The 16,115-nt window shown below is 41.6% G+C and overlaps 1 protein-coding gene across 1 annotated transcript in view; it reads left to right on the forward strand.

Moving 5' to 3' along the window:
- The window catches only part of RELN (reelin), a gene marked incomplete at its 5' end in the record, with an annotated part of 668,605 nt that overhangs the window by 461,079 nt on the left and 191,411 nt on the right, over nucleotides 1–16,115 (forward strand). Inside the window, 3 exons of the mRNA XM_019509331.1 lie at nucleotides 10,167–10,318; nucleotides 13,531–13,643; nucleotides 15,792–16,000. Coding sequence (XP_019364876.1) covers nucleotides 10,167–10,318; nucleotides 13,531–13,643; nucleotides 15,792–16,000 — 474 coding nt within the window. The remainder of the gene's footprint in view (nucleotides 1–10,166; nucleotides 10,319–13,530; nucleotides 13,644–15,791; nucleotides 16,001–16,115) is intronic.

Raw genomic sequence — 16,115 nt, forward strand, 5'->3', positions numbered from 1 at the left:
CCCTGTTCCTGCCAGTGCCCCTCATTCCTGACCCGCTGCCCCCAGACCCCAGCCTCCCAGTGTGTTGGGCAGAGGTTGGATGTGTGAGGCAAGGGGTGGGTGTGTTGGTAAGATGGGATGTGTAGGCATAGGTGATGCCATTGGTGATGTGTTTGGGGGCATGTGCCCCCCCCCGCCCCCCTCCCCCGATTTCTGCACTCACACTGGGACATGGGACTGTAGCCTGGCTGGACTGCCACCAGGTAGGACCCGCCTCTGCAGCCCAGAAGGCAGGACCTAGTGCAGGAGAGAGTGCTACACCTCCATGACCACCAAGGTGAGGCACTTCTGCCTTCCCGGCAGCAGTAGAGGGACACAACTCCATGCAGCCACTGGGAACACTGCACCAGCCTTGCCTCCATGGCCACCAAGGTGAGTTGCTGTGGTGGTGGCAGCACAAAATTCTGTCCCCGCTCACTGCTGCCAGGCAGGCAAGGGGCACCTTATTTTGGTGTCATGTGCTCCCTCCCTGGTTGGATTCTGCCCACTGGGCCATGGAGGCAGCTCCTGCTGGTGTTGGTCCAGCCAGGCTGCAGCCACATGCCCTTCTGGGGGCGCAGATATCTGGGGGGCATGTTCCCCCACCCCGCATCACCTATGTCCCCTTCACCCGCACCCATGTTGCCTACGTTCACCCCCATAGACTTACCTGCAGGGAGCTGCAGGAACTGCTTTCCACCATGCTGCCTAGCTGCCATGTGCATGTTTTGCTCTCTGCCTGTGATTTGCTCTCCTTCTGCTCCCCCCATCCCTAAGCAGCCCCTTGCAGGCTGGCACTCTACCAGCCTTAAAGGGGAAACCTGCAGTTTCCTGGATTTTGCTCCTTTAAAGGGGAAAACAGGAAACAAAAAACCTGGATCCCTGCTCTTCACTTTTATAGCTGAGCTGAGTCTTTCTTCCCCATTTCCAGTGATTCCTGGTCCTATACTAGCCTTAAATATTGGGCAAACATCACCAAATGAGGCCCCAGTCAGTGTACCCAGAATCCTTCTTTTGGCTTCTCTCTCAATCTGTCACACATGGTTAGTGTGGCCCTGCCCTCCATGAGGGGAACCTGGGGCTACTTGACTCCCCAGATTTATTTTCCCAGCTGTAGCAGTGGGAGGAGAACAAATTCAAGGCAAACCTCCAATTACTAGATTTTATACCTGGAAAATATATTGAATTGATAAATTTTTTTATATACAGAACCTAATTATTGGAGGGTCATCTTGTAATCATGGTCATCCTGTATTCAAGTAAATATGGTACCTGTGAGAACAATAGTAATCTTAGCACACACATAATACTCTTCATCCAAAAAGCAGAATGAATATTGTTACCTCCCCTGTACAAATGGGGAAACTGAGACAAAATGACACTGCTTAATAGACCTAAACTTACTTATCAGACCTATGGCATCATCATACTTAATGAAGGATCTACACAGTGGGCTTCTCTACACATGCATTAACGCACTTAAATGTGTACTAAATCTAGTACCTCCATTGTAAGGTACTAAAAAAATGCTCATTAGCCTGTCAATGTGCATTAACTAAAGAGCACAGTTTTTAAGTGACACTTAATGTGCATTAGCCTATTTTAAGGTGCATTAACTACCTGGTATGGGGCACCTATACATGTGCTCTGGGAGGCAGGAAGGGTGCTAAAGTGGCTTTTGGAGGTGTTCCAATTAAAAGTGCCCAGAGGATCACATGTATCAGTGTCCCCATGCTGAAAAATGGTGGCAGCGGTGCTTTAACTAAAACGAGCTTTAGTTAAAGTGCCCCCACTGCCACTTTTCAGCATGGAGACACTGATACACATAATGCTGGAGTCTGCTGAAGCACGGTAATTACAGTAAAAGCTGCGCTAACTGGCACCTTACAAGCCGGCATGCTCTGTTAACTGGCATGTTGGCTTGCAAGGTAAAGTGAAACTGGAAGTGCCCACTGTGGCACTTCCAGTTTCTCCGAACCCCCACAGCCTGGGGCAAAGCAGCCTGCACTGCTGAGCCTCCACAGCCTGGGATGTAACAGGCTACGTGGGGCCTGCCTCCCTGTCCCGTGGGGCCCTCAGGTCCTGTGGGAGGGGCAGCAATGCTGCAGGAGGGGCAGCAACGCCCCAGACATGGCGGGAGAAGCAGCAGCCCCACCAGGCAAAGACGCCTGTTCAGGCTGCTCGGTTAACCAGCATATTTTGTTATCTGGCATCCCCCATTCCTGGGGATGCCGGATAACAGAGCTTTTACTGTACCATGCTCCAGAAGACTTGATTAGTCAAGTATTTACAGTGTGTTGGAGCAGCCTTGATGCCCATATATAGGTGACCACAGTTTTTAGTGACTCTCTAATGCACATTAAAATAGGCTAATGCTCCTTAAAGCGCACGTGTGGACATGCCCAAGTAATAACCAGGTGTCCTAATCATAATCTAGGCTTCTTCTCTGTATTATTATCATAGTAATATCATGGAACAGGAGCATGTAATGGAAGTAAACTATGTATGAGAGAGAAGATGGACTAACTAGATCTTAGATCCAGATCCAGTAAGTCAGTTGACAAATTACAAAAACTGAAAAGTCAGAACTGGTTGGACAGAAAAACTATAGGGAGAAAGATACTTTAGGGAAAAAAAATTAAAAAGAGGTGGCAATTTTCATGTGGCTGGTCAAAGAAAGGTTAAACACTGAGTTTGTTTTTGGGTGCACAAGAAGAGGCTATCCACATGACACATGTTAAAAAGTAGATGCTAGAAAAGTTGTAAGTCCAGAAAGTAGAATATATCACCAGGCCCCAGAGATTATCTTCCTGTATTGCAGGGGAAAGTTCCTGTTGCTGAGCATAAAGTGCAGTATAACAAAGTTGTCAGTATTATGCACTAGACATTCTGGAAGAAGTATAGGCTACAAGTAGGAGAGTAGAATTACTACCATATGTCAGATAAAGTTGTAGAGAACGAGTGCAAAAATATGATGGGATTTTTCAATCACTGTTGTTCATGATATATATTCAGATATAGTGGTTATAAAAAAAGGAGGCCAAGTGCTTGATCATAGAGTTTTCATTTTTGCTTGATTGGACTCTTCAGTTGTAAATGAGGAGAAAGATAAAGATTGACAGATATGAACAGGTACAGTAGGAACTGAGGTAAATCTGGGTAATGAAAAGTATGATAGCAGTTATTTGGGGTGTGTTGAATCTCCTGATAGTGGTGGCATCATGACCACACTACATAAAATAAAAAGTAATAGTATTATAAAAGCATGGGTCCTTCAAAAAAACAGCAATGACTGGCACTTCTAAAATTGTAGGAGGGAAGATACCTTTCTAAAATAACTGATGCCTGGATCAGTTAGCCCTATACTAACGGTTTTGTTATCCTGAGATTTCAGATAGTGATGGGAAAGGAATTTTACGAGCCACAAAAAAGCCACTTTATGTACAAACTTCATACACTTTCCTTCTATGCCTGTTCAATGCCTATCTGTGTATTTTGTAGGCACAGTGGTCACCATTAAAATTCAGCCTCTTTCAAACAGTTCCAATTCAATCTTTGGTCCCAACAACTTTTTCTCATTTTGTAAAAAAATGTAACTTGGGCAAATGTGTGCTAAATGATAATGCATTGTGGCTCTTTTCAGCTTAATGCCATTACACTGTCCTTCTCTCTGTGCATCTCATATAGCTTGAGTCCATTTGTTTTGGGGGTTTGTGTTTTTTGAGGGGGTAGGGGTGTTAATTCCCTGAATCCATTTTCCTAACTCTGAAAACCATTTTGCAACATACAGGCATTTTTGCAGCCAATTCAAATTATTCTGTAGTTCTAATAAGTCCTGGGTTGCATCTGATATTCTTTGTCTCATTGCAGAGGTAGGTACTGTAAAAGTTATCCTAATTCTGCTTTGCAAAGTGAAGGCATAAATCTGGACAAAGAACATACACTCTGACAGAATAAACAACAACTTGCATGTGGTTTTTAAGATGGCTTTTTCTGTACAAAAAGAGGCTTATATAGTTACTGTAGCCCCAGGGCAGATGTAAAACATACACTGATAATATATGCGTTTCATCTGAATGCTGATTTGAGCTTAAAAAACACATCATTTCATTAGCAGCTACCAAATCACATGCTGCTAGTGTTGTGTCTGAGATCAAGCACACCTTGTAAGAAATATGTGCTAATATGTCATCTGAACTCGTGGGTCTACTTTTGGGTTTGGCAACAAATATTCATTATGAGCGGTTTCCCAGTTCAGATGATTATCTCTTGATCTGTTTTAGTTTGTACACTCTGGTGGCGTCTTTTTTTTACTCCAGAAAGCATTGTTACATGCAAAAAAATGAATACATGCAGGAAGATAGAGGCATCCAGCTGATGCCTAGAGATGTCCAATAAAAACCCACTAAGAACAGAGCTGCATCTGAATTTCTGCTGCTCTAAAGAGGTTAGGAACCTGACTCAAATTGTCCATTGGGCATGCTCATTCATAAAGTCCTAATCTTACCAGCAAATGGGTTTCAAAAGATACCATGAAACATGGGAATTGTAGTGCTTGCAATGGGAATGGTGGAGCCTAGTAGACTTGTGGTTAAAGTACTTGCCCAAACAGTGGGTTCTAGGCCCTCCTCAGCCTGGATTTGAACCCACATTTTCCATGAGTGCCCTAACCACCAGACTTTGGAATATGACTTTTTGACCTATTGGCACTCTGGGTCAGGGTGTTCCAAACTCTTGAGAATTTTACCCCTTGCACATGGCTGCTGCCATGATGCACACTAAATCAGCACCTGGGGCTAATGTCCCACTAACCCATGCATGGTTACATTACTGTTGCAGCACTTCCTTGGGAAGGGTGAGTTGTCAGTTCTGGTCTCTGCTGTCAGGATGCTAGGCTGAGAGAGGTATACTACTGCAATCTCCAACTGCCTGTGCAACTTCTCTACCTTAGAGGCAGTTGGTGGCATGTAATGGGGAGCCAGGGGCTCATGTTACCTTAAGGGAGAAGCTGCTACAGGGATGTCCCCAGGTGGGGGAAGAATGCACATTAATGTTATTTGAACCAGAAACCTGCCTCATGCTGGTTATTCCCTGCCTAGCAGTAGGACAGTCGGGCAGAGCCCTGGTCAGGCAGCAGGAGGATTACCAAAACTTGGCTGTTGAAATGGGAGTAAACTGCTCTGGAGGCTGAGGGGACACACTTGCAGCCTGTCAGGAGAGCACCTGACCAGGAGGGGAGGAGCCCAAGGAGATATAAGCCCAAGCCCCTGAAGCAGAGGGGCAGTGCAACCCTGAAGAGAGCAGGGGAAATACACTCTAGACACATGAAGCTTGGGTATACTATTTAAATTCTTCAATCCAAAGTATACAGACTTAGTATCAGCTTCTATAGCCTCTTCCCCACCAAATTAAGCTCCATTAATATGAGATGGATTCTTGTCCTAATTCCCAGGACATTAGATAACTAATTCTGAGACCTAGATGACCAACCTGCATCTGGACCTTTGACACTTGGCACATGTTTTATTCTGTGTTTTATTTATTATTTGGTGCACTGTCAACATTTTCCTGTGAAAAATAAGTCAGGGAAGTTAACTGAATATTTTAAGCATCTTATGTCACAGCAAAAGTTGATCAGAATTTCATGGAAGAAAGAAAAAGGTAGATCAAAAGCCAAATTTTGAGGAATAAGTCAAAAGAATCTTTCGTGATAGATAATATGGCCTGGCAAAATACATAGAGTGCTACTAGTTGTTCCCTTTATAGTAAGTATATTCAAAGATTAAATCTTTAAGTGCTCAGTGTTTATTGATGTAACTCTCATCCAACTGAGGTCAATAGAGTTTTCCTTTTGTCTGTTAAGGCAAGGGAAGTAATCCCGTCCTCATTAAACCCCTCACAAAATATACTGATAATAGTCCCTGATTATAGGAGAATGAATCCTTTCATTCACATAAAGGATTTTCATTCAGTTCCCCTTTCAATACACAAATGCAGTTGGGTCCCTGTGAACAGACCCTTGCAGTACCCCATTGACTTCTCACACAGATCCAGTGCATGATTATGCTGTGTGCTTCTATCTGTTGTAGACTGTATTTAGATTCATAAAGCAACACAGTGCTTTTTCTTATTATTTGTTTTTCATCATTTAAAAAATATGAGACATTGAATGATTTCAGTGAGCAATATTATGTTTAACGGAGGGGTTCTACATGTCTGTAGTCTGATGATAAGTTAACCACAATTCCTACTCCATTTTTTCTTTCAAAGACAGTTTGGATGTAGTTTTATAAAAATACCAGAGTAGTTTTAGATCTTTTTTTCATATTGAATTCTTGTTTAAAAAGAAATTATTCCTAGAAAGAGTCATGATCTGAATCTTTCATGACCCCTAGTTATTTTCTGGGTCAGTTAGGAGACCATTTTAATTAGGTAAAATGGTGTATAGAGATGACCAATGAACCATTGTACGATTTCCTTGTATGAGTCAAAATAGGCTCAACTGTTTAATTAGTCAGCTGTATTGGGCCCCAGAGACACTTCTTCAAGACAGGTAATTGTATTTTGCATCATATCACACAATTTTTTTTAAAATGCCTGTACAACTTAAGTGCTTCAGTCAAATTTAAATCCATGTCATAACACAAATGCCTTGCTATAGAAATTTAATTTATTAAAATATAGACTAATTATAATTTTGCAGCCAAATGGTTAGTTACGCTCTTACACGGTAATTTGTTCTTTATATTACACATTTATGTTTATATCACAAAAGCATTTAAATAAATGTTATCTCATTGTTTTCTTGGCATTTCTCTGTGAACCAGCAAGAGGTAGAAGTGGGATTTTTAAATGTTCACAGTGGTGGCCTAATTCTTTTCCCATTGAAATCAATAATAGAAGTCTCAATACATAAGAAAATACCACTCATGCTCTCTGAAATAGTTTGAAAGGTTTAAAAAAAGGTATTAAGTATAATAAATGGCCTAGGCTAGTCAGTAGTAGTAGTTTGTTTTTGAAAGTTATTCATTACTGGAATAAAATCAGCATGTAAGTTGGATCAGAATCCAAGTGATTATATAAAAAAAATTAAAATGGATCATATTATCCTTTTGAGGAGCAAGGCATCTCTTTTTTCCCCTCTCTAAGTGCTTAGTGCTACTGAAAAAAAAATTAAAAAGGCCTCTTCAATTATGACCTACATATGTAATGACTATGTAGTACAGCAATGCTACTGTGCGATCCTTTGAGATCTTGGGGTGTCACACAATGTTAGCACCAGTAGGTGTGCAAACATGATTCACAAGATAAGCCCAGAGCCTTCAAATAGGAATCCATAATGTTAAAAATTTTCTGACTTATTGTGGTCTAAGTTCTTTTAAACTGAAGAATTGCTGTATTATTTTTCTGTGGTCAAAAACAAGTAAAAGCTAAGAACTGGTATTTTCTGAAAGGTGTCTTAAATCTAAGGGTCTTTGCAGGTATTACACTTAAATTGACCTAAATAGAGTTAGGTCACTGTAAATGCCAAACTGTACATAGTTCAGGGAGGTTAGACTGGGCAAAAAATAGCCAGTACAATCTAATGTTCACCTGAGAGGTGCACGTTAGCCTGATTTACCAAATGTCCATACACATTCAGAGCACAGCCCTGGGGCTGGAAAAGCCCAGCTGCTCATCCCAGCCCCAGAGCTGTGCTTTTCCTACTGCACCCCTTCTGACCAGGCTGTTTTTAGCTCCTTGGTTCCTTCCTTGCAAACCTACAAAACCACTGTCCCTGTGGACACCCCAGCTCTACCTCCAATTCCACCAACTGCTCCCAGACTCGCCAATACATTCCCAGCCCATCTTAGATTGCCTTCCCACCACAGCTCCCAGCACTGGTAAACATGTGCATGACCAGGACCTGATCTACAATCATGTGGCTTAAAGTGAGCCACATGAGTGTAAATCATTTCCCAGGAACATCTGCAAATGGCCCACCAAATGTCAACATGTTCAGATCATAGTCCCCAGGCTGTGAAAGCTTGTCACATGCCCCAGCCTCAAGGCTGCATTTTTCTTACCCCTTCACCCTGCCCAGGCTACCTTTAGTCCACGACCCCACTCCCCAGACCTGCCAGTCTTTCTGATGCCACTAACACCCCTGGACCCGCCAACAAACCTGCCCCATGAACCCACTAGACCCCTGCCCCCAATGCTGCCCAATCACCCCTTTGTCCTAACTTAAATCATTTTCCCAGCATCAGAAAATGTATTCCAGTCTGTCATGGGATGGGGTCCTTAAGGTTGGCCATGCACTCCTAAGGCCCCTTGACTGTGCCAATTTAGGCCCAATGGGCACCATCCGTTCTTGCCTACCACATCTTCGATGATAAAGATGGAAATAGGGAGGCCACCTTTAAGTCCTCTTGGACATGGTTTGATGGACTTACTGAACTCTGTGGGTTCCCAGACCCCTTGTGGGTCTTGCTTCGCATTGGGTGTTTCAGGGGCACCCTAGCCTTATGGGTTTTTATGCATGGCTCTAACAGCCCCTTTACTACACCCCAAGCCTCGTAGATGGTACCAGCATTGTCTTGCCTTGGCCTCATTGTTATTCAGCCCCTTGTCTTCACTGGGCTCTCCACAGCCCTGTCCCTGCACCCTCTGTGGTGCCAGGGTCTCTGCACCCCAAATGCCATGCCCTCTCTGGCACGGGGTCTGGGCCCCACCAAATAATGCAACTTCTCTGGTGCTGGGGTCTCCGCGCCCGCTGTGGCACCAGGGTCTCCGTGCCCCCAAATGCTGCACCTTCTCTGGCGCTGGGGTCCCCACACTGCACTGGGCCTCCAGTGAGGCCTCCACCTTCCCCAAATAGCCTCACCCAAGCCACCTGTGTTATAAAACTAGAAACAAAACATAAGCCCCTGGGCTATAACTTAACACAAGCTAGCAAAGGTGTGCTCTGCCCCTTAACCCTTACTCGGAGCAGAGGTTAGTCAGGCCTCTTTCCCTTTTCATTCTCAGAGGGCTCCTTCCCCCTTAGCCATCAGCAGAGAACTGCCTCCTTTAGTTTCAGCCTGGGGTTTATATGGGCCCAAGGCCCTGCCCCTTCCTGCCAGCTGACCAGGTATAGGTGCTGACTAATTTCCTCCTTAGCCAGTTGCCAAGGCAACCTGCACCTGGGCTCCTGCCTGGCTCTTTGGGCTCTCCCCAGCCAGTTCCTGCTCTTCTAGGAGCAGGGCATCTTAGTGCCCTGAGACACAGTCTATGATCACAAAATTTAAAGTAAGCTGCGTGATTAAAGATCAGATGCCAGGACTATATGCACGTGGTCTTAAACATTGGGGGCCACTGATTTAGGAGCTATAATAGATACAGTATTCTATTTGAGGCTACATTAATGTATAAACACTTCCTAACTTAGGCAAAATTAAATGCATTAGTTTTATATTATATTGTATTTATTCTTTTGCTACCAAATTAATAATAAAGATTCTAGAGGTACAAAATAATAAGTATTTGGTAGCAAAAATAAATATCAAAACTATTTCATAGAATCATAGAAAATTAAGGTTGGAAGGGACCTCAGGAGGTCACCTAATCCAACCCCCTGCTCAAAGCAGGACCATCCCCAACTAGATCATCCCAGCCAAGGCTTTGTCTAGCCAGGTTTTGAAAACCTCCAAGGATGGAACTTCCACCATCTCTCTGGGTAACCTGTTCCTACCAATGCAGCCCAGTATGCCATTAGCCTTCTTGACAACAAGGGCACACTGCTGTCTCATATCCAGCTTATTGTCCACTGTAACCTCCAGGTCCTTTTCTGTAGAACTGCTGCTTGGCCATTCAGTCCCCAGGCTGTCTTGGTGCATGGGATACTTCCATCCTAAGTGCAGGACTTTGAACTTGTCCTTGTTGAACCTCATGTCCTATATTTAAAAAAATGTAATTACAATTTCACATTAATATATACATTAATGTATACATTAATTTGTGCTGCTTAAGCTAATTGAATTTAAGGGACTGTTATAGAATGTATAACTAATTTTGTGGTGTGAACCATATTTGAATAACCTGCTTTTCATAAAACTGGAAAAAAGGCTGTTAGAACATATTTTTTGCAAGCATACCTATGCATCTGATTCCCTACACACTATATTTAGATGGGACATACTTGGAGCTGTCATTGGTACTGAATGTGGAACTCTGGAATCAGGCTCATCTATAGTGTTTCTCAGAGATGGAGAGAGAAAAATATGTACTCCCTATATGGACACGACTGGTTATGGGAACCTGAGATTTTATTTCAGTATGGGTGAGTATGTCTTTTAAACATATTAAGGATCTGCAAAGTGTGTGAGGCTGGAATGGAATAATAAATGTGTAGTTGTACAACTTGAACCAAAAGAAGCTAAATGTCTTTTATAAAGCTGATGATTTAATACACTGATGTGCTATTCAGTTTATGTACCAGTGTAGCCTTGTTGATTTCAACAGTCATATCAATGTAAGATGGGAGTAGCAAAGTAGAAAATCAGACCTAATTAATTCTGTCTAAAGGTAAGATATACCTCTGTTACCTAATTCAGAGAATGTTTTGTTTTAGAGATACAATCTCCTTATATAAATAACACTACCGCAATAGTGTCTTTCCAGACAGTGAAATTCAGTGCAAGTGCAGAATGTCCACACGACACATTCTGAAACACATTAAACATTATTGTAAGTGTTGAAGCGATGCTATTGATCTCAGCAGTGTAACAATCAGTTTCTGTGGCCTGAGCAGCAGTGATGAGTGGACCTGCAGTGGTGGCTGGGCCGGGCCCACAGTGGTCAGTGTTCTGGCACTCTGTCAAAATCAGCAACTGGGACTGGTGCCCCAGTCATCCTGCCTTAGTTAGGTCAATTGATGATCATATGTGCCTTCCCCATTGAGCTTTCCATTGAAGGGGAAGCTTGCCGGGGAAAGAAAATGAAATAAAAACAGGTACAGCTCTGCCCCCTCCCCCTCCCGCCCTAAATAAGGATGCTGGTATCAGTACAACTTTTATTTGGTGTTTGCTGTCACCAGTCCTAATTCACATAAGTGTTTGTAGGGTATGGGGAAATGTTTCAATATTTTGTAGTATTTTTTCCAGGACATGTATAAATAAAGGAAATTGCATCCAAAGGTTATTCTCTCAAGTAAGTATTTAGCTGCGTTTTTTAAAGTGTGAAAAATAATAGGATAATAAAGGAGGAAGCAGGGACTGAATTAATGACCTTTTTAAAGCAACCTTTTGAATCAACAAGAAAAAACACTTAATGAATAAAGTGGAAGTCCTGTTGTTGTCCAAATTGCTACACATCTTCCCTATCTTACATGAATTACTAGTACCACTCAGGAAGGAGAGGTTGAATTGTTTCCAGCTCTCCCAAGCAGTGCAACACCTGCAAGAGAAACAGGAAAAAAATGTTTCTCAACCTTTTGAACTATGGGAGAAAAGCTGTCAGCTCAGCAGGCGTGGTGGAGAAATTGGAAGATCCTATTAAAAGTTTAGGTTGTGCCTGTTTATAAATTAAATTAACAGTGGTATAAACATTCAGGCCTACAAAGGCTTCTAAAAAGCACATACTGTAGTACTTTCACACTTCAGTCACCTCAAAGGTGTGAACCATATAAAACTCTTCAGAATTCTCTTTGCCTACTATACCCTCGAAATTGGCTCTTTGCTAGCAAAGACAACTGTCATGTTTCATATGTGTAACCTTAATGTCTCATAGAAGGTTTAGAAAAGTTTTATCATCCTGTTTTTCAAACCAACCTGCAATACCAGTACTACACAGGAAAGCACAAAACTTCCTTTTCCAGTGAGAAATATCTTGTTTTGATATTCATTTTCAGGGTACCAAAGGCCAACAAACTGTAGAGTCTTTGGTATCCACATTGTTTAAGAAGCTGTTGTAACTCTAAAAAGGGTATTTACAGCCCTAGTTTAACACCTTAGCTACAACTCTATAGAAGCTTAACAAGTCTCTTGGCCTCTCCAGATATGAGATACTTTCCCCACTGAATATCTGTCCATTTCCAAAGGAGAAAACTGTCTCCTGTTTAGTCCCTGGTAGTGATACAAGAGAATGAAGTACACTGTGCAAGATGCACAATGCATTTTACCAACATCCCAGCGGAGAGCAAATTCATGCCTGCCTGTCCGCCTGAAGAGAAGTAGACAGAGGATGTGCTTCCCTCAGTCTCTGGCTGGCAGTAATGTAATCACAGCTGAATATGGAAAGGGAGGAAGAAGGGAATGAAGGGAGCCTATCCACATCAAGCTGGGAGAACTGACTGGAGCCCTTCTCCCAGATGAAGATTCTGGGACATAGGACTAAAACCCAGTTCATCTCTGTGAATCCCAAATGCATTACGAGAACCACCATTGTTAATGCATCAGCCTTGAATTCAGGTGATCTTTTATTCAGAGATTTGAAGCACTTTACAAATACGAATTTGTCTTTCCACCAGAGCCTGTGACTTGGATAAACATTGTGCTCATTACACACGTGGCAGAGGTCATCTACCTAAGCTTATCCAAAATCTAAAACCCCAGCTGTGAAAGGGCACAGAAGTAACACAGAAATCCTTCTGACTCCCAGGCCTCTATTGTATCATTAGACTGTGCTCCCAACCGTTGGGAAATGGGTTTTTGCTTAGTAAAAATTGGGCCTGTTATCTTTTTCCCTAGTGGAAGTAGTGACAGTGACAGTTGCACATGGCACTTCTCTACAATATTGATTAAGGGTTTTGTTGTTGTATCTGTATGGATCACAGACATTTGTGGCACCAGCCCACTGGTATTCAGTGCCCCAACGCTGCTCTCTTTGAGAGGCACAAAGACAGACAAAGAAGGTGCCAACAACACCACTCTTGAAGAAATGGCCAGGTGTACACCCTAATGTACCAAGTTAGATTTATTGGCTAGTGGGAAAGGTGAAGAGAGAATAACTGTGGTCTTATCCCCTCTCTGCATTTCCCCTCATATCTTTTGGAAAAACTGGTACTGAACAGCCATTCTACCAGCTGGGCCAAGCACAGTCTTCATGGCCTCTACTTGCACAGCACTAGACAAAGCCCCAGGCCTTTGTCTCTACCCATAATGTAAATACCATAAGTAGAAGTACTGATTTGTACCAGAGAGATGAGAAATTAAATATTAAGAAGACCACTTCCAAATAAATAGGGTTTAAAAGGTACAGATAAAAACACAGCTTTTGGCATGACTTTTTATTAGAAGTTATTTTAATGAGCTGGTTAAAACATAATTATTTCATGCTTTTACATTGTCAATCCCTTGATCTCTGGCATGACCTATCTGATCAAACAGTTCTTATGCATTACTTCCTTAAGGCTTGTGTTCTTTTGTTTCAGACTTTAAATTAATAACGTTTGGAAGTAATCATGCTCATAATTATGGGAATTTAATGTGATACTGCTTTCAAATAACATGGCTTCAATTAGTCTTTTTTTTTCCCCAAATGTGGATTGTAAAGGAGGAACTTGTGATTCTGGAGAACCCCATGAAAACAATGTTATCCTCTATGCCAAGATTGAAGGAAGAAAAGAGCACATCATGCTTGATACCCTGACCTATGCTGCTTATAAAGTAAGTATATTTAAAGATGTTATATAGACCATATGCACGTTAAAGCCAACTTGTCCATAGCAAGTATGGAATTCTGTTGGTATTGTTAAACATAAGCTTTTCAGTTAATGTATACACAGGTTGAACTATTGAACGGTACTTAACCATCACAGTTCTGAAATGCCTTCTGCTTCCCTAGTATTGTGAGCAGTATTGATAGCTAATTTAGTGCTGGGATAATAACCAAATAAGAAGGTAGTAGGTAAAGATTATAAAAACTTATTATTATTATAGCCATGTGTATGTCAGGAAGAGGCATGGGGACATACAATGGCCATATCATTAGCAGTGGAAGTATTTTCTGAACACGGAAAACATGGCCCATTCTAGTTCTGCTCACAGACTTTGGGAAGCAGCAAGCATGTCAGATATATCAAGCTGGCACTGGATAATAACTCACAGTCCTGTTGTGAAAACTGAGGCTGTCTTTCAAAAGAACGTGCTGTATTTGTTGCCTCCAAAAATATTTGACTATCATTTGTGATTTGCAGAAAATTCTCCATTCCCATGATTTGTCAAGGGAACACCAGAGAAAATTTCATCTTGAATTTTGTCAAGTTTGTGCAACTCCAAGTAAAATTTGAGAAATTTAGGGGAAAGTAAAAAATACTAAATTCAAGAGTGCAAGGAATATTTATAAAGCTTCCTCATAGTTGTCCCTCTGTAAGGGAAAACATCCCTCAGATATGGACATGCAGGGATGGGGGCACAGAAGGGTTTTGGGAAGGGCATCTGTCCATATCCCCTCTTGTGCCTATGCACAAGTTAGACCAATTCTAAGGCTGTATATGGTTAAGCCACCCCAGTAGGAAGTAGAAGAAAGAATATTTCACTGTGTCAAATGCCAGAAAACTCTGCCTGTTTCTCTTTCATTTGAAACCCTTACGAGCCCCATGCAACAACAGGTAGCTTCTCTGGACTTTATTCAGTGTGCTCCCACCAATGATCTGAACTCCTGATGTAAACTGTATTTTCCAAGGCAGAGAAATTCCAGAATTAGCCAATAAAAGAGATCATCTTGTTGAGCTCATAGACTGGAAAAACAGCTATTCCCCAAAGCCATTTCCTTCTGCCTGCCCTACTCACTAATCTATGTGCACTAATCAAGCAAGGAATTAAGAGTCCTGAGATAGGAAAGTTTCTTGCTTGTGAAGGTATGTGGGTGGGTGGGTGGCTGTGTGTGTATACATACCCACACACAAAAAATATTGTTGTGAACTATGCTATAGCGTTGAGAATTTAGTATTAAAGTTGATTTAAAATCTCACTTTTGTCTGAAATTGTTTTCACTTGCTGCTGTTAGCACCTAAGATTACTATAATTACAAGATTTAGAGGAAAAATGTGTTGGGATTTTTCAGTTACTATACCTTGATTTTTTGGCAGCTGTTGTTGAATCAGTTTCATTCTTCCACTATAATCAGTTTCATCAGCTCTCTTTTGCACAGCACCAGGAGAGGAAATTAAACAACAACAAAATCTCCTGCTTTCCCCACTCCCCACCCCACCAAGAAATTCTGATTGTAAAATAGGAAAAATGTAAGAAGGGGACCCAGAGGGATCCTGAAATTGTTTTCTCAGATCAACTAGATTAAAAGCTGATAGGGCCTCTTAAATACCAGTCCTGTAGCTCCACTATAGGGGCCAAATGTCATCAAAGGAACACTTCCTCAGATTTCACACAATGTGGCATTACCTCCAAATTTGCCAGTTTACTCATGCTATTATTCTAGAATATTTAAATCAGATGTGCAGTTCCATTATATATGTTAATGTGGATTGGAAGAGTTAAGAGACAATGTCCTCTTCAAAGCACCATTATTGCTAAGTATCATAATTAGTATTTTTCAGAACACAGAAAACATAGCTTGTTCTTTAATGGGTTTAAAATCAGCAGCCTTGATTCCTAGTGTGCTGATGGTCATCCAGTTAGTTTGAATGAGTCTTCATGTTTTGTGGAAAGAAGTCAGTTAATTAAATAATGAAGATGAAGAATGCAAGGTAGGAAATGGAGAAATATCATTAAGAACCTTTTGAATTATTTTTCCTGTTTTTCAGTAGTATGTTTACCTTTATTCTATAAGCCTAATTAGGTTAATTTCTGTTGAAGGTTCCATCTTTGGTTTCTGTCGTCATTAGTCCAGAGATGCAGACTCCTGTAACCAAGTTTTGTCTCAAGCAAAAGACTCATCAGGGGCATAACATGAATGTCTGGTCTGTCGATTATTTCCACATCCTTCCTGTGCTTTCTTCCACTGTAACTCATATGATGCAGTTTTCCATAAATCTGGGCTGTGGAACTCATCAACTTGGTAACAGGTACAGCAGATTAGATTGATCTTGCAACTGCTTTCTTGCTTTTTTTATATAATATTATCTATAAAATTATTGCACTATTTTTCCCTGAAAGAAGAAAATTAAAAACAACAAATGT

Source organism: Gavialis gangeticus, unplaced genomic scaffold, assembly GCF_001723915.1.
Source record: "Gavialis gangeticus isolate Ggan-Ray unplaced genomic scaffold, GavGan_comp1, whole genome shotgun sequence".
NCBI classification, from domain to species: domain Eukaryota; kingdom Metazoa; phylum Chordata; order Crocodylia; family Gavialidae; genus Gavialis; species Gavialis gangeticus.